Source organism: Plecotus auritus (genome assembly GCF_963455305.1).
Source record: "Plecotus auritus genome assembly, chromosome: 4".
Classification (NCBI taxonomy): domain Eukaryota; kingdom Metazoa; phylum Chordata; class Mammalia; order Chiroptera; family Vespertilionidae; genus Plecotus; species Plecotus auritus.
The window spans coordinates 137,201,947-137,229,563 of NC_137775.1; the positions used below are offsets into that span (position 1 = coordinate 137,201,947).

The window sequence follows — 27,617 nt, forward strand, 5'->3', positions numbered from 1 at the left end:
CAGAAATTAAAGTGCTGTCAGGTTTGGTTTCCTTTGAGGCGTCTCTCCTGAGTTTTCAGATGGCTGCCATCTTGCTGGGCAAAAGCTGTCCTTTGCTCTGTGTGCATGCATATCTCTGTCCTAATCTCCTCTTCTTATAAGAACCCGAGTCATATTAGATTAGTGCTCCATCCTTATGGCCTCTTTTAATCTTAATTACCTCTTTAACGGCTTGTAATGGGCTGAATATTGGTGTCCCCCTCAAAATTCATATGTTGAAATCTAATCCTCAATGTGATGGCATTTGGAGGTGGAGCCTTTGGGAGGTGGTTAGTCATGAGGGTGGAACCCTCACAAATGAGATTAGTACCATTCTAAGAAGAGACCAGAGAGCGGGCTCATTCTCTTCCTGCCAAGTGAGGACACAGTGAGAAGTCAGCAGTGTGCAGCCGGGAAGAGGGTCCTCACTAGAACCCAACCGTGCTGCACCCTGATCTCACGCTTACAGCCTCCAAACTTCGAGAAATCAATTTATGTGGTTTAAAAACTACCCAGTTTATGGCATTTTGTTAAAGCAACCTGAGCTAAGACCAAGTCCGGTCTCCACATACAGTCACATGGGGGTTAGGATTTTAACGTTTGAATTTTGGGAGAAACCATTCAGTCCATAACCGTGCTCACCACTGAATATACTAGTATCTTAAAGAACAAGACGGACAGGGCTCCTGTCCATATGGAGCTTATAATCTGGAGAGGTGGAGGAGTAAGTGAGGCTGACAACAAACAGGGAAACTAATGAATGACTATATAATTACAAACTATAAGAAGTACTCAAAGGGGGAAAATGGGGTGCAATGAGAGAAAAGTGTGGAGCACCTCTGTAGACTCAGGAGTTAGGGAAGGCCTCTTTGAGAAGCTGTTTTTAAGTTATGACCTAAGGCTAAGAAGAAGCTAACCATGTAAATCCTCCACATAACTGCTGTTCCCTCCGCCAGAGGCAGGCAATTAGGTGGGAAAGAGTTTGCATGTTTGGGAAGAATGTGAGAAGCCAGGATGGTTGGAATGCAGTGAGTGACCAGGAGAAAAGCAAACATAAGGCAAAGTTGGAGAGGTGGGTAGGCGCTGGATTTCATAGGGCCTTGTGACCCCGGTAAGGACTTAGGAGACTATTTTTAGGACATTGGGGAGATTTTTAAGATGTTCAGCAGAATAGCTGTGACACCACTGCTCTTATGTGGGGAATGCACGGTATGAGGCAAATGAGAAAGCCGGGATTGCAGTTAGGGTATTTCCAATGAACTCCATGGGGAATGATAATGGCTGGGATTAGCAAGGTGGCATTGGACATAGAAGAGGAACTGGTTACAGAGGAAAACCCAAGTTCAGATTTGGACATTTTTGGTTGAGATGTTTGTGAGACATTTAAGCAGATGGGTCCAGTGGTCAGTTATACCAGCTGGGACAAAGGTGGGGTGCAGGCTGGAGAGATAATAGAGTCTCATCTGACCTCAGGGTCAAGTCATAAGGTCAGTGTGTAAGGCCAAAGCAGACACAATTTGAAATTACCTTTGAAAACTCTAGTATCTCTTGCACCTGAACCCTTGGAAGCTCAAAACTGGGGCTTCCTTCCTTTTCTTTTTGTATTGTGGCCACTCCCATCTCCCCAGCCCCACACAATATCGTCTCTGGGTTAATGGACACCCAAGCCTGGTTTGTGAAAGTGGGGAAAATGGAAAAATATTTTTTTTTCTTTGCTAAGTGGGTACAGTTGAAATCACTGTTCACATAAATACAGCTTTCATGTACAAACCTGAGAATCATTGGCAAACAGATGGTTTTTATTCATTTTTAATTTAATTTAATTTTTTGGTACTCCTTACCTGAAGATATTTTTTTTTAAATATATTTTATTGATATTTCACAGAAAGGAAGGGAGAGGGATAGAAAGCTAGAAACATCGATGAGAGAGAAACATCGATCAGCTGCCTCCTGCACACCTCCCACTAAGGATGTGCCCGCAGCCAAGGTACATGCCCTTGACCGGAATCGAACCCGGGACCCTTCAGTCCGCAGGCCGACGCTCCATCCATTGAGCCAAACCGGTTTCGGCACCTGAAGGTATTTTTCTATTGATTTTTAGAGAGAGTGAAAGTGAGGGAGAGAGAGAGAGAAACATCAACTAGTTGCCTCCAGCGTGTGCCCCAAACAGGGCGGGGGTCGAGCCTACAACTGAGGTATGTGCCCTTGATCCAAAATGAATCTGAGATCCTTTAGTCTGAGGGCCTTTGCTCTAACCACTGAGCAACACTGGCTAGGGCAGTGGTCGGCAAACTCATTAGTCAACAGAGTCAAATATCAACAGTACAACGATTGAAATTTCTTTTGAGAGCCAAATTTTTTAAACTTAAACTTCTTCTAACGCCATTTCTTCAAAATAGACTCGCCCAGGCCATGGTATTTTGTGGAAGAGCCACACAGAAGGGGCCAAAGAGCCGCATGTGGCTCGCGAGCCGCGGTTTGCTGACCATGGGGCTAGGGCAACAGATGGTTTTTAAATTCATGGAAACGGGTAAGGTCACTTAGGAGTAGAGTAAAACAAAATGAAAGCTGTGTTAGCTTCCTAAGGCTGCCATGACCTAGTGTCTCAAACTGGTGGGTTCAAATAACAGAAATTTGTTGTTTCATGGTTCTGGAGGCTGGACAGCAGAACGCAAGGTGTCGGCAGGTCCATGCACTCTCTGAAACCTGCAGGGCAGAATTCTTCCTCGCCTCTTCTAGCTTCCGGTGTTTTCTGGCAATCCTTGGCGTTCCTTGGCTTGTGGATGCATCACCCCAGTCTCTGCCTCTGTTGTCACAGGCGTCCTCCTCTCAGGTGGCCCTGTCTTCACGTGGCACTCTTTCCTGTGTGTCTTTCTTCTTTTAAGAACACCGGGCATAGTGAGTGAGGGTCAGTCCTATTCTAATATGACCTCATCTTAACTAATGAGAACTTAAAGATCCTATTTCCAAATTAGCCCACAATCTGAGGTATTGGGGGTTAGGACTTCAGCATGTCTTCTGGGGGACACAGAGGTATAATAACCTATGTTCACTGTTAGAGTATCACACAGAATGGTTTCACTGCCCCCAAAATCCTCTGTGCTCCACCTATTTATCTTCTCCCTCCTCCCAACCCTTGGCAACTACTAATCTTTTCACTGTTTCCATAGCTTTACTTTTTCCAGGTGTCATATGGTTGGAATCTACAGTATATAGCCATGTAGATTGGCTTCTGTCACTTAGTGATAGGCTTTTTAAAGTCTCTCCACGTTATTTCATTGACAGCTCATTTTTAATTGTTGAAAAATATTCCATGATAGTGTACTCCCAACAGACTTCTTACTTTAAAAAATAAAAGACCAAAAACTATATTATATTAGTTAAATAGTAAGAGCTGAATTAAAGTGAAAAAGCTGTAAGGGCAGTTTGCTTGGGGGAAGGGATTAGGCAGGGAAATTACATGCCCAGTACTATTGATGGTCTCAGAGGGGAAAGGGATTATGGGCTGTTGTAAATATAAGAACCCCAGTATTTCCCTTCTGATTCCTCCTGGAAACACAGCTCAGCTGCCAGCAACTTGGTCGCCTGAGTGCAGGGTCTGAGCAGTCACCCTGAGGCACAGTAACCAGGCCTGATACTGATAGCAGACTAAGAAAAAAATGCCGAAGTCCAGTACCTCTCAAACCACATCACTTTTTGCTCTTTACCTGACACTTAAGATACGCAATGAATGGTTGAAGAAACACAGGATGGCCCCGGACTTGGGGACTGAGCAAAGGTGCAGGGAGAGAAAGATCCGCTCATTAATGAATCTTGTGATAAGGCCCGGAGATACTATTGCTGAACCCACGATCCGTTTACAAACTGCTGAGCACTAAGGAGGGACTGTTTGCATTAGATTTAAGCCAAGACATCCCCAAGATCCCTGACAATGAAGGACATAACAGCCTAGAGCCAGCCAGTACACCAGAGGAAAATAGCGTGTGTGTTTATCCCCAATTCTCCTGCTACGGCCGGATCTTCTGCGCCATCTAGTGGTGCGTTATTCAGGCTGGCTGCGCACCAAAGCTAGGAACCAGGGTTTCCTGCCCTGGTTTTCCTCTTAAGGTTCAAGATAAGAGACCGCGTGGAAATAATGAATATATCGAGAGCTTTAGAATTAACGTCAGAGAATTTTAAGTCACAGAACTTAATCTGAGCAATTACAGGCACAATTAGTAGCAGGATTTAGTATTTGTGCTTATCGTTTTGCAGTTTGGGATACTGAACAATTTTGGACAATGAGGCCAACCAAGATAAAAAGTAAAGCTTGCAAAGGAAATGTAGAACTGAGAAGTGGAAAAGAGAATCTGATCCAGCTCCTACGCCCAGGCAGAGGGAAAGTCTTTTCCATTTCTCAATTCTAGCAAGTTAGGTTCCATTAAATGCCCAAGGTCAAATGTGCAACGAGTGAGGCAGAACCTGACTGGGTGCAGTGTTATTTTCTTTTGCTATGCTGCTTCAAAGTGCCCCTTTCTTTTGATATTTGCCTTGTTTTTGCTACAATTGCATTGATATTCTCCGACCAGTGGGTCAGTCATCTTTATTCTATTCTACACCCACAAAACTGTCCTTCTAAAGGCTTGGGTCACCCCCCTTCCTCATTCACTGGATGACAGCTTGTTACACTTGTTATACATTAAATATATTTAATGTCAACTCATATTCCCTTCATCTGTTACGGACTTTTTAGGTTCATGTCTGTATGTAACATTTTAAATATAATTAATACAATTCACAATGGATTTTTAAACACTGCACTTTTATTTTTAAGAGCATATGGCTTGGCCCTGGCCGGTTTGGCTCAAAGGATAGGGCATTGGCCTGTGGACTGTACGGCCCTGGGTTCGATTCTAGTCAAGGGCACATACCTCGGTTTCAGGCTCAATCCCGGCCCCTAGTGGGGGCACATGTGGGAAGCAACCAATCCATGTGTCTCTCTCACATTGATGTTTCTCTCTCTTGGTCCCTCCGCCTCCCTTCCACTCTCTCTAAAAATCAATGGAAAAATATCCTTGGGTGAGTATTAACAATAAATAAATAAATAAATAAATAAATAAATAAATAGGAAAAAAGAGCATGTGGTTTGGAGTTAAATGGAGTACTTATATGTATTTGGCATTAATTACTAAGTAGGTGATTTTACAGCCAATAACCTATTTAATTTTCATGATGAGCCCTGTAGCTAAGTTAGAGAATTATCTTTATATTGATGAAGAAACAGAGATTCAGACAATTAAATAACCACTCCTAACGATTTAATAACTAAAAAGAAGACCTGGAAATTAAACCTGGGTGTCCTGTTTCGAAGTTCAGTAGTATTTCTACCACAACTCTCAATTCCACAAGACTTGAAGTCAAGAAGTCTGAGTTTTATTCCCAACTTAAAAAAATACATGAAACACTGTATCCTATATCACTCTTTTTGAAATTTATATGTTCATTTATATATTAAAGATTCTATTGAATTCTAATGTAAAGACATATGTTTAGCCTAGTCATTCCCATGCTCATGGAATTATTGGGTTTTTGTTTGGTTTGTATGTATAACTATTGCTGGTAACTTTGCTCTGAAATAGTACTCTATAAACACACCATGAGAAATGCTGGTGGAGATAATATACTGGAGAGTCTGACTAGAGAGGTAGTTGTGAACTAAAAACGGACTCAATATTTTAAAATCATCATTGGGTATACTTGCCAAAAAGAGCTTAGAGCATAATTTTGAAATTCTTGTTTGTAAACTTCCCTGTTCAAGAAAGAATTAAGGTAGGAGAGCAGGATTTCAGTGGCACAGTGATTATCTCTGGGGTTCTCCATGAAAATTACAAATGCATCTATGGTAGTGTATCCTCTCACTTTCTGTCTCTGCCATCTCTCACCTTTTCTTGGATTGCTAGTCACTCTAGTGGCCCATCTTAACCTGCCCATCACTGTGTGCCTTAGGTTTCACCATCACCTCTGACACCTGTTCTGAACGAGGGTCACCTGGAACCTTGCAGCCACTGAGGGCAAGAGACTTTTACTGTCCACTACCTCAAAGACATCATGTTGGCTGGGCCACTTCATTAGTGCCATCACAGTGAAGGAGGGCACTGTGCACTGCACCCTCCACCAGAAGAGACACATGTTGGAGGCAGCAGATATGACATGTGTGTGTGCTGCAGAGTCCCATTTCACAGGGGGATGAAAAGCCATCAGGTTTGAGTGGACTCAGAGCATAAGAGGGCTCCTCTGCTGATCTGGTACCATTGACTTTGTCCTTCAGCCCTGAAGACCTAGCAGATCTAATCATATTCCTAGGGTCTGGGGGACAGATCAGAGTGTTGGATGAGCGTACAGCAAGACCCATGAAGGATTCCCAATTTAGTTTTATTTTGCATGCCTGTCATGCTTTGCCAAAGCCACCATCTGGGGACTTAGCAGGGGCCTTATGCTGTAAATGGTCGTGGTATCTTATACAACATTGCTCCTAACCAAAGAGCCCAAGTTAGATGATGGGCTACAGCCCGTTGAGAGTCACTGGTCTCATTATGTAGCCAACACCCAGAAGCAGCTGGCCTTACAGAAGAGTAGAATGTCTTACTAAACTTCAGGTATGCCTCCAGCTGGTTAAATAAACACTCTCAATATGGAGTGCTGCCTGGTAGGTTGAGAATATTCTTTGAACCAGCATGATACATGATAACGATTCCTCCTTTAGCCAGAATACATGAGTCAGGAAATAAAGTAGCAGAAGCAGGGATGGTGCGGCTCACAGATAACCAGTGACAGTGACTTCCTTCTAAAATGTTTGCTTCATGTCCCCATTGTATAGAAAATGTAATACCCGATAAAGAAATGCTGGCACCAAGCGAATGATATTCTTACTGAATCTGAAGCTTAGACTATCAGCCAGCTGGGTATTGCCTCCATTGAGGTCACTGGGTAAAGGTAAAACTCAGGGTTATGCTTTTAGTCAATGTCTCTGACACGTCTTATGCATCAGTTAATGTCTACTGAGCCAGCTGTCTCTTGTTCAGGCATCACGGTGGCAGCCAGCTTTGTATGTGCTCTAACTTTGGAGAGGCACAACCAGACTGCACCCATGTTAAGGCTCTTGCCTTCTATCCCTGGGTACCTTGTTCCTATTAACAGTCTTATAGTTTGCCTCTCTGATGAATGAAATGAAAAAAGAACTAGATAAATGGAGAGATATTCCATGTTCTGGATAGGAAGACTCAATATTGTCAAGAAGTCATTTCTCCTCAATTTGATGTATCTGCAATCCCCACAGAAATCCCAGAAAGTTCATTTATGGATATTGATTCCGAAGTGTATATGGAGAGGCAAGAGACCCAGAATAGCCAAGACATTATTGAAAGAGAAGAACCAAGTTGGAGGACTGATGCTACCTGGTTTCTTAAGACTCACTGTGAAGTTACAGTAATGAAGACAGTGTGGTATTGGCAAAGGAATAGACAATAGATCAATGGAACAAAATAGAGAGCCCAGAAATCGACCCCACCCACAAAAATAGTCAACTGATCTTTGATAAAGGAGCAAAGGCATTACAATGGATAAAGGAGAGTCTTTTCAACAAATGGTGCTGGGACAACTGGACAGCCACAGGCAAGAAAGAAAAAAAAAAAGAATCTAGACACAACCTTACACTTTTCACAGAAATGAATTAAAAATATATCACAGACCTAAGTGTAAAATGGAAAACCATAAAACTCCTTCAAGATAGCATAGGAGAAAACCTACATCACCTTGGGTATAGTGATGCTTTTTAGATACACCCACACACGATTCATGAAAGAAAAATTGATAAGCTGGTCTTCATTAAAATGAAAAACTTCTGCTTTGTTAAAGACAGTATCAAGATAATTAGAAGACAAGCCACAGACTGGGAGGAAATATTTGCAAAAGACACATCTAGAAAGGGACTGCTATCCAAAATTTACAAAGTACTTTTAAAATTCAATAATAAGAAAGCAAACAACCTGATTAGAAAATAGGACAAAAACTTTAAGAGACACCTAAAAATATATATATATATATATATATATATATATATATATATATATATATATATATAGTTGGCAAATAAGCATATGAAAATCTACTTTACATCATATGCCAGCAGGAAATGCAAATTAAAATAATGAGGTACCACCTATTAGAATAGCCAAAATCTAGAACAGTGACAACACCCAATACTGGTGAGGATATGGAACAACAGGGACCCTCATTCATTGCTGGTGGAAATGCAAAATGGTACAGCCACTTTGGGAGACAATTTGGTGGTTTCTTAAGAAACTAAACATACTCTTACCATAAGATCCAGCCATCATGCTTCTTGGTATTTTACCCAAAGGAGTTGAACACTTATGCCCACACAAAAACTTGCACATGGATGTTTATAGCAGCTTAATTTGTAATGACCAAAACTTAGAGACAACCGAAATGTCCTTCAGTAGGTGAATGGATAAAGTGTGGTACACCCAGACAATGGAATGTTACTCAGTGTTCACACAAAAATGAGCTATGAAGCCATGAAAAGACATGGAAGGAACTTAAATGCATATTACAAAGGGAAATAAGCCAATCTGTAAAGGCTACATGCTGTATGATTCCAATTATATGACATTCTGGCAAAGATAACACTATGGAGGCCATAAAAATATCAGTGGTTGCTGTGGTGGGGTGAGGAGAGATAAATAGGTAGAACATAGAGGATTTTTAGGGCAGTGTAATTCACTTTGTATGATATTATAAAGATGGGTATACATCATTATACTTTTGTCTAAACTCATAGAATGTACAAGATAAAGAGTGAACCCTAAGGTAAACTATGGATTTGGGGTGATTATAATGTATTAATGTAGGCTTATCCTTGGGTGGGGGAAAAGGGGAGAGAGATACAGAGAAAGAGAGAGAGAGAGAGAGAGACTCTGGTGAGTGATGTTGATAATAGGAGGCTATGCAAGTGTAGGGGCAGTGGATATATGGGAAATCTCTGTATCTTCTTCTCATTTTGTTATAAACCTAAAACTGCTTGAAAAATAAGGTCTTGAAAAAGCTACTTAAGTTTGCTATAGACAGAATTTCCACCTTCTCGTTTCAGAATATTTAGAAATTGGGTTACTCTGGCAGACTGGGTTTGCCAAACAATACTGGAGACGGCTTGATGCAATCCACATGGATCCAATCTCTGTCCCTTTTCACTCCTATATTAAACAGGCAGTTGGAAAGTGCCAGCCAGGGCCCAGATGTCATCAGGGGGAGTAGGTGGCAACGGATGACAAGGGGACACATTAACAAAAGAAGTTACATTCAGGAAAAGGCAGAGCCCGTATAGATCATGCATGAGAATGGGCATTACAAAGGGTTCTTGTAAGAGCCCATGTCACACTCTGGAAGACATTCCCTCTCCTAGGACCCACTGGTTTCTTGAAAGGTCTCATTTACATGTTTCCAATCTGATAGAAGTAGATGCAGTAGGTATTAAAGGTTACAATAAGGAAGAGATTTGAAGCATAAATACCATAAGAACACCATTTCATACTTTTTCTTAAAGGAAAATGAAGTAGGCTGAAGAAGGATCTGTGTGCATAAAATAAGTAAATAAACCAACATGAATGTTAAAAGAACTTGTGGATAATTTTCTGTGATAAAAGTTCTGACTGGGGAGGATCCACTTCCACAAGCAGGATCCATTTACTACATATAAAGCTATTCAATGTGATATGGGGGTTATATCACTGTTTCTGAACCTTTAACTCTGTTTTATTGTTAATAAACCTGTAGAATATGAGTATGGCACAGGTCCAGGGAAATAGTTGGAGAACAATTTTAGGAACAAGAAAAGTTTAAGCATGCCATTGATGTCAGTTACTGTAGCTCCTTTCTGACATCTATTTTTACCTGTTTTGTTCCTTTAAAACCACCTCACTTTTTTAAAAAAAACACCGTCCTCACTGTGTCTCCTATCCATTAATAGCTTGTGGCTTGTAGTTTATCAAGTCGGTGCTCTTAACTTCCAGGATCAGAAATCCCTGACTTTGACTGCTTTAACAATAAGGAATTTCATTATTTCACATAATAGGATGTCTAGAGTTTGAGCAAGCTCTAGGCATAGAAGAACCATTTGGGCCAATGATGTCATCAGGGACCTAGGTTCTTTTCATCCTTACCCTCCCATCCTCTGTGGGCTGTGCCCCAGGCTGACTCCCATCATGGCTGAACTATGGTTGTGGCAGTTTCAGGTATTATGCACACCTGTGATCCTAGCTAAGGGAAAATGTGGGACCATCTCTCTTTTAACAGCTTTTTGAGCCATAATTCACATACCATACAATTTTCTCATTTAAAGTTCCTAATTCAGTGCTTTTAGTATATCCATGGAGTGGTGCAACCATCGCCACAACCAATTTTAGAACTTTCACCACTCCAAATGCCAACTACATTCCTTGGTTTATGGTTCCTTCATCTTCAAAGCCAGCAGATACCATCATTTTTCTTTCTCTCTTTTTCTCCTTCTCTCTCTTTTTCTCCTTCTCTCTCTTTTTCTCCTTCTCTCTCTTTTTCTTTCTCCTTCTCTCTCTCTCATCTATCTCATCTGTGGTCTCCTTCTAATAAGGACCTCTGTGATTACATTGGGCCCACCTGGATAATCCACGCTAAACTTCTCAAGATCCTAAACTTAATCACACCTGTAAGGCATTCACAGGTTTCAGGGATTCAGACAGACGTGTGTGTGTGTGTGTGTGTGTGTGTGTGTGTGTGTGTGTGTCGGGGGGGTGTCATTCTGTGTAACATACAGTGTTCAGTGTTCAGAATCAACACCTGTTAAAAAGGGCGAGCGGGAAGCAGGACTGGGCAGAGGGAGAAGCTGAGCTGTGATGCAGCCTGTAAATGGGGAAACCAGGTTGCAAGCCCTATAAGGGCAGGAACCTGAAAGGTGCTGTTCTTGAGTGCATGCCTGGTGCCTCGCAGGAACACACTTAGCAAATGTTGTGTTGACAGAATGATGAACTGAAGGAGGAAGGAAAGAAGCCTGGACTGAATAGGTTGGTCTCCACACCACCTGGGGCTGGGGGTGGGGAGAGGAACTGAGAATCAGAACTGCTGGTTTATCTGAGCTTTCTTGTTTTCTAGAATCATTCACTATATTGTGGCCAGAGAGACGTGTAAAATGTAAACCAGATCACATTGTTCCTTGGTCTGAATCCTCTCAATGCCTTTCCATCCCATTTGGTATAATGTCCGAACCCCTTACCACCATGGCTTGTCTTGCCCATCTCTCCAGCCTCTTCGCTATCCTATACTCCTAGTTCCCTTGGCTTCACCCGCATTGACCCCTGACCTGCCCAACTGCCTCAGGCTTTAGAGTTTTGCACTGGCTGTTCCCTCTTCTGGGCTCTCTGTTCCCCTGGATCTTTGTTTGACCTGCTTCTTCGCACCTTTCAGGCCTCAGATTAATTACCCCTCACTCAGAGAGGCCTAACTTTGCCTAATTTAAAATAGTTCACCCGCACCCCGCTCCCTTTATATCACCTGGTTCCGTTTCTTTGTGGCCCTTAGCACTAACATTGCCCTGTTCATTGAGTTATTTCCTTGATGTCATGCCAGGTCCTAAAATAGTGTTTGCCTTAGAAGGCTTTCCATAAAATATCGTTGAGCGATGGCTGGATGGATGGCAGGCTGGATGGATGAATAAATAAGTGAATGAAAAATGAAGGAAGCCCCCAGGTGGTGGCCTTTGCACTCCGCACTCCTTACGTGTCAGGAGCCCGGGGCGGAACCCGAGGGCGTCGGCAGCGGTTTCCCTCAAATGAGCGGAGGGATCTGGAGGGAGCACACCGGAAGGCAGGCGCGGAGCGGACCGGCGGCGGTGAGTACAGCGAAGCCGGCGCGGGAGGAGCGCGGGCCCTGGGACGGGCGTGAGCGGATCCCGGGCGGCGGGTCGGAGTCGCGCTCGGCCGAGGGGACCCGGCTTCGGGGCCGCGGGTGCGGCGGCGCCCCGAAGGCCCAGCGCCAGTGTCGGGGGGAGGGCTCCGCGCAGATGGCGGGGTCCCCGATGGTCACTGAGGGAGACCGCCGGCCGGGATTCTGGTCCCAGGGCTGTCGCTAGCTGGTGTGACCCTTACTCACTGTCTTCCTTTGGGCTTCAGCGTAGCCGTTTGCAAAATAGGGTGAATGATTTCTGATCGATTGGTTGGTTCATTCATTCCAGGTGCTTTGCTAGGTTCTGTTCGCTAGAGGTGCATGGACCGAACCAGCCTGTGAGGGGTTCACATCTAGTGAGAGAACCCCCGCCTTACAGGTGAGGAGGTCGAGTACAGTTAGATTTTAGCAATTCTTTGGGGAGGAAAAGCCCAACTCTGCTTTTCAGGCAAGGGATGTTTATCAGAACATATAAAATTTAGACTTTTACTGAGACGAGAAGAAGTGTGTTGGGTACTTGGAAGGAGTGTACATTGCTAGCTATTATATTGCATATTGGGATGACAATATAAATGCTTACAGAAAAATATGCAGAGTGCATTCAGAGCCCCATCAGATGTGATCCTTACAGCCTAATTAGTTAATCAGAACAGGTGGTGTATCCTCATTTATTAATGAGGGAAGTACATTGGCAGCCCTATCAGATGCGATCCTTAAGCCTGATGAGCTCATTAGAACAGGTGGTATGTCCTCATTTTACTAATGAGGACGTAGGGGCAGAGGCTACATGACCCACCCAGGCTCTCACTGCCAGTAAGTGACAAAGCCTGGACTGGAGTCTAGGCCTCGGGGCCCTTGAACCAGTGCTCTTTACAATACCCTGGGCAGCCTCTATGTTTCCACTCTTTTTATAATATTCGAATTATTCATTGGGTTATAGATGACCTTTAAACAGACATAGGGACTCTTAGATGCTTCTCGCTCCCTAACCTCGGATGACTTTATCTGCACTCAAACTTGACCTCCCTCATAGCCAAGAGTCCCAAATTCCTACCTTCTACCCTGACAATTTCTCCTAGCTTCGAACTGCTAAGTCCAGACCTTCACTGATGTTTCTACTTGGATGCCCTACAGGCATCTCAAACTTGGTATGTCCTAAAGTGCACATACTACCAAATGTAAGGATTGAAATCATTATTATCCAGTTAGTCACCCAGGTATGATCCTGGCTTGATTCCTCCTCTCTCACCTCTTAAAATTAATTGATCACCAAGTGCTGCCAAATTCTATTTTATAAAGATTTCCCAAATCCATCCTCCACCTCTGTTGCTCCTTCCTTCCTTTTGGTGACTGGAGGTTATGGTAATAACTTCCTACTGGCTCTCTCTAGTTTAAACTCAACTTTATCCAGTCTGGTTTCCATTCTGCTCCAAAATGATCTTTCTACAGTTCAAATATAATCATATAACTCACTTAAGTCCCTTCAAGGTTTCATCATCTTCAACATAAAATCCAAAGTCCCTAGCATGGATTCAAGGCCCTTCCTGATCTTTTCTGAACCTCCTTTATCTCCCAACCAGTGTTTCTCCAAGTGCGGTGTAGTGCTGACTTCCGTTAGAGACTCCTATGTTCTTGTTAAAAATGACAATGACAGCCCAACTAGAACAAATCGGGATCTCGGGAGTAATGCTCAAGCATCTGCATTTTACCCAAGTGCTCAGCATTTTAGCAACTTTTACACTGGCATTAGAGAGGCCTTGTTCAAGATACTCTCCCATATTTACCCTCTTCTTTATCTATACTGACTACCTATTTGTATTTTCCAGAACACACTTTGGTCTTTTTTGTGTCTTTGTGCTCATTAGACCCTTTAACTCCTTTCGTGGTAACTCCTCCTCATTCTTCGAGACTTAGTGTAATGTCACGCCTTCTGGGAAGACTTCCCTACCATGCACCACTGTGTCACCTCCAGTCTACTATCAGATGTGCCTTTGGGTTCCATTATGAGCTAGCCTGGACTGTGTCCCCGATTCATAGGAAGCTGTGTTTTCTGGCCTAGTCTCATTATTGCTGGTGATAAGGATGTTTCTTGCCTTCAGAGGAATTTTAACGAATGGTGGTGTTGAAGAAAAAAATTATTTAGTAACACTTGTTAAAGAATGGTAAGGCAGACTTTACTCAAGGGGCCGGGGGAGAGGCATCTCCATGGATGTAGAGAACACTGTAATGGGCATCTAGGCGTAGGGGAGGGAGATCGGACTCAGCTCCCACCACCGAGGATTGTTGGGGGTTGGTAGCCAAGAACCAGGTGGAGGTCAGTGAGTGAAAAATGACTTAGAATATCAGAGATAAGGGATTCTTATTACAATGACTCAACAGAATTCTTGCCAGGGTGGTCAGATACCAACGGTGGGTTTTTTGGTGTTTTTGTTTGTTTGTTTGTTTGTTTGTTTTTTTGGTGCTAAACTGACTTAACAAAATTCTTATTCAAACTGGATTTTATTAGGACAGAGGGAAGCCAAAGGCTGGGCCTCCTCCAGCAGAGAGGTCAGAGGAGCCTGATTCGAGTTAGACCAAGAAGAGAGTCTCTGTCTGTGGTTAAAGGGAGTAATAAGAGAACTAGAATTTTCAGTGAAAGCAGGTTTTTTTTTTTCTTAGTTTATTTACCGCATACACACACAGTCATAAAATTTTTTCTGTTTAAATATTTATCTGTTTAGAAAATGATTTATGTTCATTTTAGAAAACTTAGAAAATACATTGCAATTTAATAAATAAAATGAATGTTGCCCATTATCCCACAACCAAGAGCTAACTACTTCAATTTTTTTGTGTTTATTTCTACTGGTATTTTTTCCATTTATATTTGTGCTTGGACATAATTGGGATAATACCAATTATATATAGCTTTTTAGCCTGCTGATTTTACTTAACATTGTGTTTTGAATTTTTTCCACATCAGTAAAAATTCTTAGTGAAGAAAAATTTACTGTAGGGGAGGAAAAAGTTCTACTTGACCCTCATAGGGTCCCAAGCTGGGTCTGTAAATTTACCTGATAGATTAACAGGAGAAAAGCATGCACATTTATTTAATGAGTTTTATGTGACACAGGAGCCTTCAAAAGAAATTGAAGACCCAAACAGACAGACCTGAGTATTTTGTGGTAGGTTTGAGGAAGAGTGGGGGATATGAACGCATAAGGAGTCTGAGGTAACTGTCCTAAATCAGAAACTTAGCAGAGGCTGCTTGCTAGGATTCTTCTTGGCATCCCTTTGTCTTGGGAGAGAAGGATGCTCTTTTCCTTTAGGTAAAGAGAGGGCACCTCTCACAGGGTTTTTTGACCAGTTTCAGGCTAGTTGGTGAGGTAGGGGAGGAGGTCAGAGTGACCTTTCCACTTCTACCATTTTCTCAGACTCCTTCAGACTCCTGCGGGACCAGGCTGAAACTGGCAGTCTGACATCCCCTGAGGGGTCCTGGATTGCGCGAAGTTGCAGGCCAGGCCGAGGGATCCCACCGGTGCACAAATTCGTGCACCAGGCCTCTAGTATACATATAATAGATTGACAAATAATCTTCCAGTGACTGTAAGAAGAAAGGAAAAACAAGAAGCCTAGAATTTCCTTCTTTTTCTGCCCCTCCTGCCTCCTAAGGTAAAAGTGATTAGAGAAGGAAACAGTGTAGTTTTAGGTGAGAAGAAGTGAAGAAAGAAATTTTAAAAGGTAGGTGGGCAGGTGAGGCGATGAAGACTGTGAGACTAGATGGGAAGAGGCCAGAGAGGCCGCAAGAAGGAAAAGAGCAAGGGAAGGGGGACAGGGAGAGGATGAACGAATGGAAGACAGATTCGTAGGGACTGTGCATGCTGACCTTGGATAATCATGTGTATATTTTTTCTTTTTCTGCCTCTGTAACCTAGCAAATCTCTAGAAGATGACTATGTTCTTTACAAAACTTCGAAACCATTGGAAGAAAACTACAGCTGGAATCTGCCTGCTGTCATGGGGAGGCCATTGGCTGTATGAAAAACACTGGTAAATATCTGAGAGCCCCCCTCCCACCCCACCTTCACCTCCCACAGCAAAACTGTCCAAAGGGCCGAAGGTTAAAATTTCATTCAGCTGGGCTTGTCTCTATAAAACATTGTGGTGTAGAAAGAAAAGTAGGCATTGTAACCACAAAGACAAAGGCTTCTTGTAACCAGTTCTATAAAATGGAACTATGTGGAGCTACTAGCACTGATGCTGCAGCGGATATAGATTATAGTTGTGAGATGGGAAGGGGAAAAACTTAAGGCCCAGCCTAGAGAGAGAAAAGTCTGCCAGGTTAATAGTAGACAGGGACTGGGACTCAGGCTCCTTGCGGTTTTACTCCTTCAGTTTCTTACTATATAGCCTCTGGGTCTCATCACTCTGGTTGCTGGACAGTTACTGAATCTGCTTCCTCCAACCCCTGTGACTTTCCTCATCTGTCCCTTTAGCCTGGGCTAATTTGAATGAGACAAAGACTTTCAAACCTTTTGTTTAAATAAGGAATTCTGCAGAGCCCCGGTTTTATTAGTCTTCAGGCCTAGAGGGAGGAGAAAGTGCCTGAGCTCCTCTTGTGATTTAATATGGTAATAAGATTTAGATAAACAGAGTTTTTGCATACAAATTATGCAGGTTATTAAAAGAACCAATCAATTTACAGGCTTTTGGGGGATTAAGGGCTACATCTTAAGTATATAGCAAGTCTCTCTGCCATCCAGGTGTGTTCAGTGACTGCTGATCAAACAGAAGACAGTGCAGCAAGGCTTTGTGATGGTCTCCACATTAGAAAGGAGATCCGCACTGTTGCTTTTGTGAACGTTCTCGGTTCTCCACGGCTCTCCACGGCAGGGATAATTTTATGATGCAGCACAATGTCTAGTACTTTGCAGTTGTAGAGAAGATGGAACATTCCCCCCTTTCTTTCTAAGTATCCTCAATGCTAAGCACTTGAATTCTATTAGCTAGTGTATAAAGAACAGGCCCGAGGAGCTTAAAGTTGGTAATAGATAAAAAGGAAAAGGGTGGAGGAAAGCTCTAACAAACGGAATATGATGCATATGGTGTTTGCCTTTTCCTCCCTTTTCTAACTACGCTTGAGTCCTCAAGGAAAGGCTCTGTTAAAAAACAAAATTCAACTGAATAAATTTGAAGATCTAATGAATTCAGAGATTCCGAGTCAGGCAGCAAGCACCCCATCTAGCAGCTAGAAGGCTGCTCTGAAGGGATGTATAAAGTGGAAGGTTTTGGTAGGAAGAAGAGGGGGGCTGGGGAGCTATTACAAAATAATTCATTTTGCTCCAGGATGTCTTTTTGGGAGGGGTAGTGGTGAAAGAGATTGAGAAGGGTTCAATCATGCCTCTTCTATGTATGGGGGATGGAGAAGGCCATGTGAGAGTTAACTGGTTCTTGACCAGAAAATTCCTGAGTGATTAAGATTATGTTTCTGGACAAAGTTGAAACTGCAGTTGGAGCAGGTCTTAAATCTGGATTTGGTATCATGGGCATGAGTGACACCATTTGGGGCCTGGGGTTTTCTCCTTAACAGCTCCTTATACCTTCTGCCACGGTAGGAATTAGGGTTTCCTTTGCAGGAGCACCCAGTGTAGTCCTTGGCAAGCTCCATCAGGGAGAACCTCCCCCCACTGAGGATTACTGCTGTTTCCTTTACCAGGTGAATGAAGATTTGAGGAAATAACCATGTCCTCTGTTCAGGATGTCTTTTAGAGGTGCGACAGTAATTTCTTGTCAGTGTAGTCCCATTAAGTCTCAGCACATTGGAGGCCTCATTTTTTTTTTTAGTACACAGTTTGGTGGTATTAAGTACATTCACACTGTTATGCAGTAAATCTCCAGAATTTGTTCATCTTGCAAAACTGAAGCTCTCTATCCACTGAACAAAACTCCCCCATTTCCTCCTCCCCCAGCCCTGGCAACCACCCCTCTACTTTCTGTGTCTGTTAGTTTAACTACTTTATATTCCTCGTATAAATGGGATCACATGATATTTGTCTTTTGTAACTTGCTTATTTTTTTTAGTATAATTTCCTTAATTTTCATCCATGTTGTGGCATATGGCAGACTTTTCCTCCTTTTTTAAGGCTGAATAATATTTAGTATATGTATATATTACATTTTCTTTATCCATTCATCTGTTGATGGATATTTGGATTGCTTTAACCTCTTGGCTAGTGTGACTAATGCTAATACAGTGAACTAGGGTATGCAGCTGTGTCTTTGAGATCTTGTTTTCAGTTCTTTTAGGCCTCTATCCTATCTAATAAAAGAGTAATATGCGAATTGACTGTAACTCCAACACACAAGATGGCTGCCCCCATGTGGACACAAGATGACTGCCACCAGATGGCCAGCTGGGGAGGGCAGTTGTGGGCGATCAGGCAAGCAGGGGAGGGCAGTTGGGAGGGACCAGGCCTGCAGGGGAGGGCAGTTGGGGGGGACCAAGCCTGCAGGGGAGGGCAGTTGGGGGGGACCAGGCCTGCAGGGGAGGGCAGTTGGGAGGGACAAGGCCTGCAGGGGAGGGCAGTTGCGGGCAACCAGGCCAGCAGGGGAGGGCAGTTAAGGGCAACCAGAGTGGCAGGGGAGGGCAGTTAGGGGGGACCAGGCCTGCAGGGGAGGCAGTTGGGGGGGACCAGGCCTGCAGGGGAGGGAAGTTGCGGGGAACCAAGCCTGCAGGGGAGGGCAGTTAGGGGCAACCAGGCTGGCAGGGGAGGGCAGTTAGGGGCAACCAGGCTGGCAGGGAGGGCAGTTAGGGGGGACCAGGCCTGCAGGGGAGGGCAGTTGGGGGTGAGCAGGCCTGCAGGGGAGGGGAGTTGGGAGGGACCAAGCCTACAGGGGAGGGCAGTTGGGGGGGACCAAGCCTGCAGGGGAGGGCAGTTAGGAGCAACCAGGCCAGCAGGGGAGGGCAGTTGGGGGGGATTAGGCCTGCAGGGGAGGGAAGTTGTGGGGGAACCAAGCCTGCAGGGGAGAGCAGTTGGGGGCAACCAGGGTGGCAGGGGAGGGCAGTTAGGGGTGACTAGGCTGGCAGGGGAGGGCATTTGGGGGTGAGCAGGCCTGCAGGGGAGGGCAGTTAGGGGCCACCAGGCCTGCAGGGGAGGGCAGTTGGGAGGGATGAGGCCTACAGGGGAGGGCAGTTAGGAGCAACCAGGCTGGAAGGGGAGGGCAGTTAGGGGCAACGAGGCCAGCAGGGGATGGCAGTTGGGGGGGACCAGGCCTGCAGGTGAGGGCAGTTGGGGGCGACCAGGCCTGCCGGGGAGGGAAGTTTGGGGGGACCAAGCCTGCAGGGGAGGGCAGTTGGGGGCAACCAGGGTGGCAGGGGAGGGCAGTTAGGGCAATCGGGCCAGCAGGGAAGCAGTTAGGTGTTGATCAGGCTGGCAGGGGAGTTGTTAGGAGGTGATCAGGCCGGCAGGCAAAAGTGGTTAGGGGCAATCAGGCAGGCAGGCAGGCAGGCGAGCAGTTGGGAGCCAGCAGTCCTGGATTGTGAGAGGGCATTCGGACATTCTCAAGGGGTCCCAGATTGGAGAGGGTGCAGGCTGCGCTGGGGGACTTCCCCCCCCCCCCCCGCCCCGTGCATGAATTTCATGCACTGGGCTTCTAGTTTATATATATAAAAGGCTTATATGCTAAGTGTTCGACCATCTGACTGGTTGCTATCATGAGCACTGGCACCCCGGACCTGGCGCCCACAAGGCAACACTCAGCTTCCCCCAAGTGGGACATAGGCCCCGCCACCACCCAGAGTGACAGCCCACCAAATTGCAGACGACACTGCCGAGACCCCATGGTGCAAAATGTGGCCCACATCCCAACCCAGAAATGGTCACTGTGGGCCCCAGGTAATGACCTCACGTAGCAATGCCCAGCTTCCTCTCCCTAGTAACGACTAGCCTCCTTGCAGTTTCTTCAGCCCAGGAACGTGACTTGCTTTATAGCCAGGTGCGAACATTTCACACTTTAACCAAATGTCTGTGAAGCGTTTTCACGTGCCTCCTCTCATGTGATCCTCACAGAAGTCCTGGAGTAGGTAGATGGGAGATTCAGTGGGATCCTGTTTTCTTTTCATTAGCCGGAAAATGGAGATTTAGAAATTTTAGAAACTTGACCCTACTGAAAAGAAGTAAGAAATGGTGGGCCTTGAAAATGACTTCAGGTTTTCTCACTACGCAAAATATAGTCAAACACTGCTGCAGTTAAATATTTTACCCTTTGTTCTCCCTGCATGATCTACAATAATAATCTGTTTTGTGTTGACATTTATTGCTGTGTTGCTGACAATTACCTGAAAGAGAAGTTGGGATGCTTCACTGGGCTGGAAAAAGTTTAGCTACATCAGAAAGCAAGTTTATTCTATATCTATAAAAGGCTAAGTTGACTCGCGCATGCACAATCCATATAAAGCTCTCACTGGCGCCAATTGCATGTGTGTGTTTCGATCTGTCATTGTCAATCGTGAATTTGGTTGACACTTCTGTTATAGAGAAAAGGCGAATAGCGATATTAAAATTTCTTCTAATTTCCTTTCAATGTGCACGAATCTGTGCACTGGGCCACTAGTATACTCAGAAGTGGGATTGCTGGATCATGTGGTAATTATATTTTTAATTTTTTGAGGAACCTCTATACTATTTTCCATATCGGTTGTACCATTTTACATTCCCACCAACTGCACAAGGGCTCCAATTACTCCACATCCTCACCAACACTAATTCTTTTCTTTTTTTTTTTCTTATAGGGGCCATCCTAATGGGTGAGATATGGCATCTAGTGGTTTTGATTTTCATTTCTCTAATGATTACTGATGTTGAACATCTTTTTATATGCTTCTTGGTCATTTATTTATCTTCTCTGGAGAAATGTGTAAGTCCTGACCATTAAAAAAAAGGCAGGTTATTTGGTTTTATGTTGCTGAATTCAGGCATTGTTTAATCCCTTATGAGATATATGACTTGCAAATTTTTTCTCCCATTTCATAGATTTCCTTTTCACTCTGTTAATTGTATTATTTAATGCACAGAAGTTTTTAAGTTTGCTGTCATTCCATTTATCTATTTTTGCTTTTGTTGCTTCTGCTTTCGGATCATATCCAAGAAATCATTACCAAATCTAGTGTCATGAAGCTTTCCCCATATGTTTTCGCTAGAAGTTTTACAGTTTTAGGTCTTACATTTAGGTCTTTAATTCATTTTGAGTCTTTCCCCCATTATGTTGTTTTGGCATCCTTATTGAAGATCATTTAAATATATATACCTGGATTTATTTCTGGGCTCTCTATTCTGTTCCATTGTTCTACACATCTGTTTTTATGCCAATATTATTAGTTTTTTGATTACTATACCTTTGTAATATGATTTAAAATCAGGAAGTATGAGTCTTAAACTTCGTTATTTGGGGTCCTTTGAGATTTCATATAAATTTTAGAAATTTTTTTCCTATTTCTGCCAAAAATGCCACTGGGATTTAAATAGGAATTGCATTTAATCTATAGATCACTTTGGGTAGTATGGATAGTAAGTTTTCCAGTTTATGAACATGGGATATCTTTCCATTAATGTGTGTCATCTTTAATGTCTCTCAGCAGTGTTTTGTAGTTTTTAGTGTACAAGTTTTTTGCCTCCTTGGTTAAGTTATTCTTAAATATTTTATTATTTTCAATGCTATCATAAATAGCATTATTTTCATTTATTTAAATTTATTTATTTATTTATTTTCTCACCCAAGGTTATGTTTTTACTGATTTTAAACAGAGAGGAAGGGGATGGGGGAGAGAGTGAGAATCAGCGATGTGAGAGAGAAATATTGATCAGTTGCCTTCCGCCCATGCCCCAACCAGGGACCAAGGATCAAACTGCCACCTAGGTATGTGCCTTGATCAGTAATCAAACCCACAAACTTTTGGTGTCTGGGACAATGCTCCAACCAACTGAACCACTCAGCCAGGGCTTATTTTCTTATTCAGATTGTTCATTGTTAGTGTATAAACATGCAACTGATTTTGCATGTTGATTTTGTATCTGTCAACTTTGCTGAATTTATTTTAACTTTTGTCGTTGTTGTTGTTGTTTTGCATGGAATCTTTAGGATTTTCTACATATAAGATCATGTTGTTTGCAAACAGAGATAATTTCAGTTCTTGCTTTCCAATTTGGCTGCCTTTTATTTATTTTTCTTGCCTAATTGCTGTGTAGGACTTCCAGTACTGTGTTGAATGGAAGTGGCGAGAGTGGGCATTCTTGTCTTGTTCCTGATCTTAAAGGACAACCTTTAAATCTTTCACTGTTGAGTATGATGTAAGCTGTTGGCTTTGCACATATGGTCTTTATTATGTTGAGGTAATTTCCCTCTATTGTCTTTTTTTAAAAAATCTATATATCCCTAACTTTGTCATATAACAGTCCTCACATTCTTTCTTTATACTAATCTAGTTTCTTTTTCCCTGAGAAACTTTTACCCTACAGCTCTTTTGAGTAGAAGCTGCCCTGCCCCTTCAATGGGTTGTCATTCAGCTGTGGGCAAACTACGGCCCGCGGGCTGGATCCAGCTGTTCTATCCGGTTCTCTTGCTCTCCCCTCCGCTCCTTTACTTTGAATTTACATTAGTTCACACAAACACTCCATCCATGCTTTTGTTCCGGCCCTCCAGTCCAGTTTAAGAACCCATTGTGGCCCTCGAGTCAAAAAGTTTGCCCACCCCTGTGTCCTCAGAACCTATTTCAAATCATTCGTCTTTCATCTTATAAAAATCTCTTCTCCTTTGAGACTATATCATAAAACTGTAAGCCTTCCAGCTTTCTGGAATCTCACCTACATTAGGCTTAGGTGCCTGGATTATCAATGTCTTTTCTCTCTAAGTGTTGTTAGCTTCTTGGATGCTTTGAGTGTTCATGTGCATGACCTATCTGACACTCTAACTTCATCTATTCTTGGGGCTCTCACTATTATTCTGCCCTATTTCAACTCTAAGCACTCTCATTGGTTGAACGCTAAACCTTATCATCACTTGCCCTTGTTCCACTTCTGAAATATGAAGCTTCAGTATTATAATTTCTCAGATGACCTTCTGTTAGTCTAGTTTTCTTCCCTTCTACTTTTCAGTGTCATCAAGACCTCTTGTCCCTTGGATTCTCCATTTTTGTCCAAATATATACCCTTTCATTTTCCCTATCTTAGATTTCTTGATTCAACCAACACCTCACTCCCTAACTCCATTTTTCACATGTTCTCCCCTGGCTTTTTCAGTCTCTCATTTCTTCCTCTTTTTCAGTTAAAGTTTTTGAATAGGTTTTCTCTGCTTCCCTATGCTTCTCATCATCTTGATTAGAATTATTTTCACCAGTTTTGTTTTTCATTCTTTTTGATCACGCAGCTTTACCCTCCTTGAAACACTTTTTTCCTTGGCTCCTAACTCCCAAATTTCTGTTTTTCTTCCTATATGTTTGGCTGTTCTTTCTCATCTTTTACTCCTCCATCTAGCAAGTAGTAGGGAAGCGGTTATCTGGACTCTGCCCTCGGCCCTCTTCTCCTTACATGATCTCTTCCACTCACAATGGCTTCAGTTTGGCTGTATGTAGACAAACACCTGGTTTATGTTTCCATAAAGATCCTTTTGAGGTCCATACCTATGTCTGTATTCAACTGCTTACCTTACCTGTCTACTTGGATGCTTCACAGGTGCTTCAACCTCAACAGACTAAGAAATATAATCAGCCCTGACCGGTTTGGCTCAGTGGATAGAGCATCGGCCTGCGGACTGAAAGGTCCCAGGTTCGATTCTGGTCAAGGGCATGTACCTTGGTTGCGGGCACATCCCCAGTAGGAGGTGTGCAAGAGGCAGCTGATCGATGTTTCTCTCTCATCGATGTTTCTAACTCTCTATCCCTCTCCCTTCCTCTCTGTAAAAAAATCAATAAAATATATTTTTAAAAAAAGAAATATAATCAAAAGCTTTCCCATTCATCCTCTTCCTTCTCAGTGATTAGTACCACTCATCACCAACTCATTTCCTAAACTAAAAATTTGAACATCATCTTTCATTTGTCCTTCATACTTATTCCCCACATTCAGGTTATACATTCTAATAAATTCTACTTTTTTTACATCTCTTAATTTGTTTGATTTCTTTTGTCTGTCCTCACTGTCACCACCTTTGTCCATATTACTACCATCATCTCTGGCCTGGATTCTTATTAAATGGCTCCTAACTGTACTCCTTGCATCTACTCTTGTCTGTTTCTAATCATTTTTGCACACCATTGCTGGAACATACTTATCAAAAGTGCAGATTGCTGTTGCTTTTAGACTCAAGTTCAAAATTCTTATCAGCTTCACATGATTTGGCCCCATGTGTATACATTGCTAGCCTTGCCACACTCTACGTTGTAGCATAGAGAACTTTCAAGTCTTGCAAAATGACATGTTCTTTCTGTTTCAGGGTTCCTTGAAGGGACTTTGCATATGCTGTTCTCTCATGGAATTCTTTCTCGTACTCTTCCCATTTCACATAACAACAGTCCTCTACCATTTCTCCAGGTCTCAAATATTTATTCCCTGTCTGGGGAGACAGTCTAGGTTAGTCAGTCTTCCTACATTTTCTTCATAGCACTATGAACTTCTATGTAATGCTCATTACTATTATAATTATTTGTTCCATTTTTAATATCATAAGACTCTAAAGAGCAGAGGTCCTGTTTATCTTTCTCAGTGTTGTTCCCAAGGCCCAGCACAAAGAAGGTACTTGTCATATATTTTATTTATGGAGGAAGGAACTAGTATGAGAATGTAGGTCTGAGTCAGAGGGCAAAATCCTTGGCCATTTCTGAATTCACAACCCCAGGCTGTTGGATGTTCCTGTAGAGAACTATACACTAAATCTATAGCCAAGTTACTCATCCCTTTTCCACAAATTTATTTTGATATTTTCCCAGATGTCTTCAGTTTCCTGCTCTGCCTTTTCCATACTAATTCTTAGACAACATTAACTCCTATTTCAAGGAGAAAATAAAGAACACTAGACAGTTGCCCGTGTACACACGTTTGTTCTTTGTTGAATTGGATGAGGTTGGTATCCTCCTGCCCACGGCCAGCCCTGCCAGCCCTGATCTGCATCCCATTTTCCCCCTTTCATGGTTATCCTTTTCCTCACTGTATCTTTAATCTCATCTTTCCTACTTATTCCCCCCCTTTTGTCAAACTTTATAGTTTAAGTCATTTCCCAACTGTGTATCCCCATTTATTTACTACCTCTCTCTTCTGTGTATGCCATTTTTGAAAGTGTACTTCACACTTGCAGTCTCTGTCTCCACTTTAGAATAAGCTTAGTATAGATTAGTTTCTATGCCATCATTTGGTTGAACCTGCTCTTGACAAGGTTAGTACCATTTGAATAGCTTCTTAGTTATTCAAGTCAATGGATACGTTTTTTTTAAATTCTCACCCAAGGATATGTTTTTGTTGATTTTAGAGAGAGGAAGGGAATGAGAGAGAGAGAGAGAAACATGATGTGAGAGAGAAACATTGATCACTTGCCTCCTGTATACACCCCCACTGGGGATCGAACCCACAAGCTAAGTATGTGCCTTGACCAGAAATCGCGTCCGCGACCTTTTGGTGCATGAGATGACACCCAACCAACTGAGCCACCTGGCTAGGGCTCAGTGGTTACTTTTCAATCCATATCTGCCACATTTGATTCTCTTTGACCATATCCTCTTCAGTTCTCTTTGGGGTGTCTTTTTGCTCTGCTGGTCCCTTAAATAAAAGTTGGTGTCTATCAGGTTCCATTCTCATTCTACTTACTTGTTAGGTGATCATAGACGCACTAGTGTTTTCAGGTGTGATATTTAGATTTTGGAGTCAGAATATTTCTCTAGTCCATGTCTTGTTTCTGGTGACATTCTATGTTAACAGTGTCCCTGGAGTTGTACAGCCATCAGAATATTCTTTCTAAAAGAGAACTCTGACCCTGTCACTCTTCCACTGACAACCCATAAATGGCTCTCCAATACCTAGAAGACAAAGACCCACTTCCTTAACATGGCATGAAAGGCCCTTCCTGATTCTGTCCTTGTCTTCCTCTCTGGTCTTTTCTGATCCCTTCTTATCCTCCCTCCATAACCTTAAACTCGACCTCTATGCTCCAGAAATCTTTAAAATAAGGCCTCTTTGCTATTGTTCCCATCTCTGCCTTTGTGCATGTTCTTCCCTCCACCTGGAACACTGCTTCACCTGACCAATAACTCAGAAAATGTGTCACAAAACTATGTTAAGCAAAAATGGCATTATTAGAATAGGAGGAAAGAAAAACAATGTCTAATGAAGAATTACTTTGTATCTGGTGCTGGGCTAGTCATTTCCATGTATATGGTCTCATTTAATCCTCAAAATCACCCTGTGAGAGAGGTATTAATATTTCTTTATCACAGATAAGGAAATTTAGGTTCCAGAGGAATTAGTAACTGTCTGAAGTCATATGGCTACTTATTCATGACATGGGAATTTGGACCCAGGTAAATCATGCTCCAAATCTCACATAATTTCTTTGCTTGTGACAACTTTGGAGAGCAATGTTCCCTTCAATATATACACTGTGCTATTTATTGATGACATTACCTTTTATTTTATTTATTTATTTATTTATTTATTTATTTTTTAAAATATATTTTTATTGATTTTTACAGAGAGAAAGGGAGAGGGATAGTGAGTTAGAAACATCGATGAGAGAGAAACATCTATCAGCCGCCTCCTACACCCCCCCTACTGGGGATGTGCCCACAACCAAGGTACATTCCCTTGACCAGAATCGAACCTGGGACCCTTCAGTCTGCAAGCCGATACTCTATCCACTGAGCCAAACCGGTTAGAGCAATGACATTATCTTTTAAATGCCTTTCATATAACTTTATCAGAGCTGTACTGTTGTATTATGTTCCTGCTGCATTTTTGTTGTGGTTGTTCTTAATCCTCACCAGAGGATATTTTTTCATTGATTTTTAGAGGGAGGGAGGGAGGGAGGGAAAGAGAGAAAGAGACAGACATCAATTGGTTGCCTCCCTCATGTGCCCCAACCAGGCTGGGGATCGAACTTGCAACCCAGGTACATGCCCTTGACCTGAATCGAATCCAAGACCCTTCTGTGCACAGGCTGATGCTCTAACCACTTAGCACACTGGCCAGAGCCTGTTGCATTTTTAACTGCTCAGATGGAATGAAGCTCCTTTATAAAATAGAAGACATTTATTAGCATTTAATATAAATTACTGGTGGCACTACCAGCTGTGGGCAAACTACGGCCCGGCCTGTTCGGCTGTTCTATCCGGCCCGCGGAGCCGAAAGAGCGGAAGGTTCTCTTGCTCTCCCCTCCGCTCCTTTACTTTGAATTTATATTAGTTCACACAAACACTTCATCCATGCTTTTGTTCCGGCCCTCCGGTCCAGTTTAAGAACCCATTGTGGCCCTCGAGTCAAAAAGTTTGCCCACCCCTGCACTAGACACATTGTCCAGGGGCCAAGACACTCATTGCAAAGTGTTTAGGTTCTTACTCCATGCCCTCAGTTTTCTGTATACGTTTTAATTTATATTTTTGTCTGACTCTTTAA

At 42.9% G+C, this 27,617-nt stretch overlaps 1 protein-coding gene across 3 annotated transcripts in view; it reads left to right on the forward strand.

Moving 5' to 3' along the window:
* Window positions 1-11,848: 11,848 nt before the first annotated feature.
* The window catches only part of AGK (acylglycerol kinase), a 78,994-nt gene continuing 63,225 nt past the window's right edge, over window positions 11,849-27,617 (forward strand). The window contains exons 1-3 of one of the 3 annotated variants that reach the window (XM_080664462.1): window positions 11,913-11,935; window positions 12,278-12,367; window positions 15,903-16,017. In XM_080664462.1, the coding sequence (XP_080520588.1) occupies window positions 15,917-16,017 (101 nt within the window). In that variant the 5' untranslated portion in view covers window positions 11,913-11,935; window positions 12,278-12,367; window positions 15,903-15,916. Of the gene's footprint in view, window positions 11,936-12,121; window positions 12,179-12,277; window positions 12,368-15,902; window positions 16,018-27,617 lie in introns of those variants that run through there. The other 2 variants (XM_080664463.1, XM_080664461.1) reach the window with 2 other exon arrangements.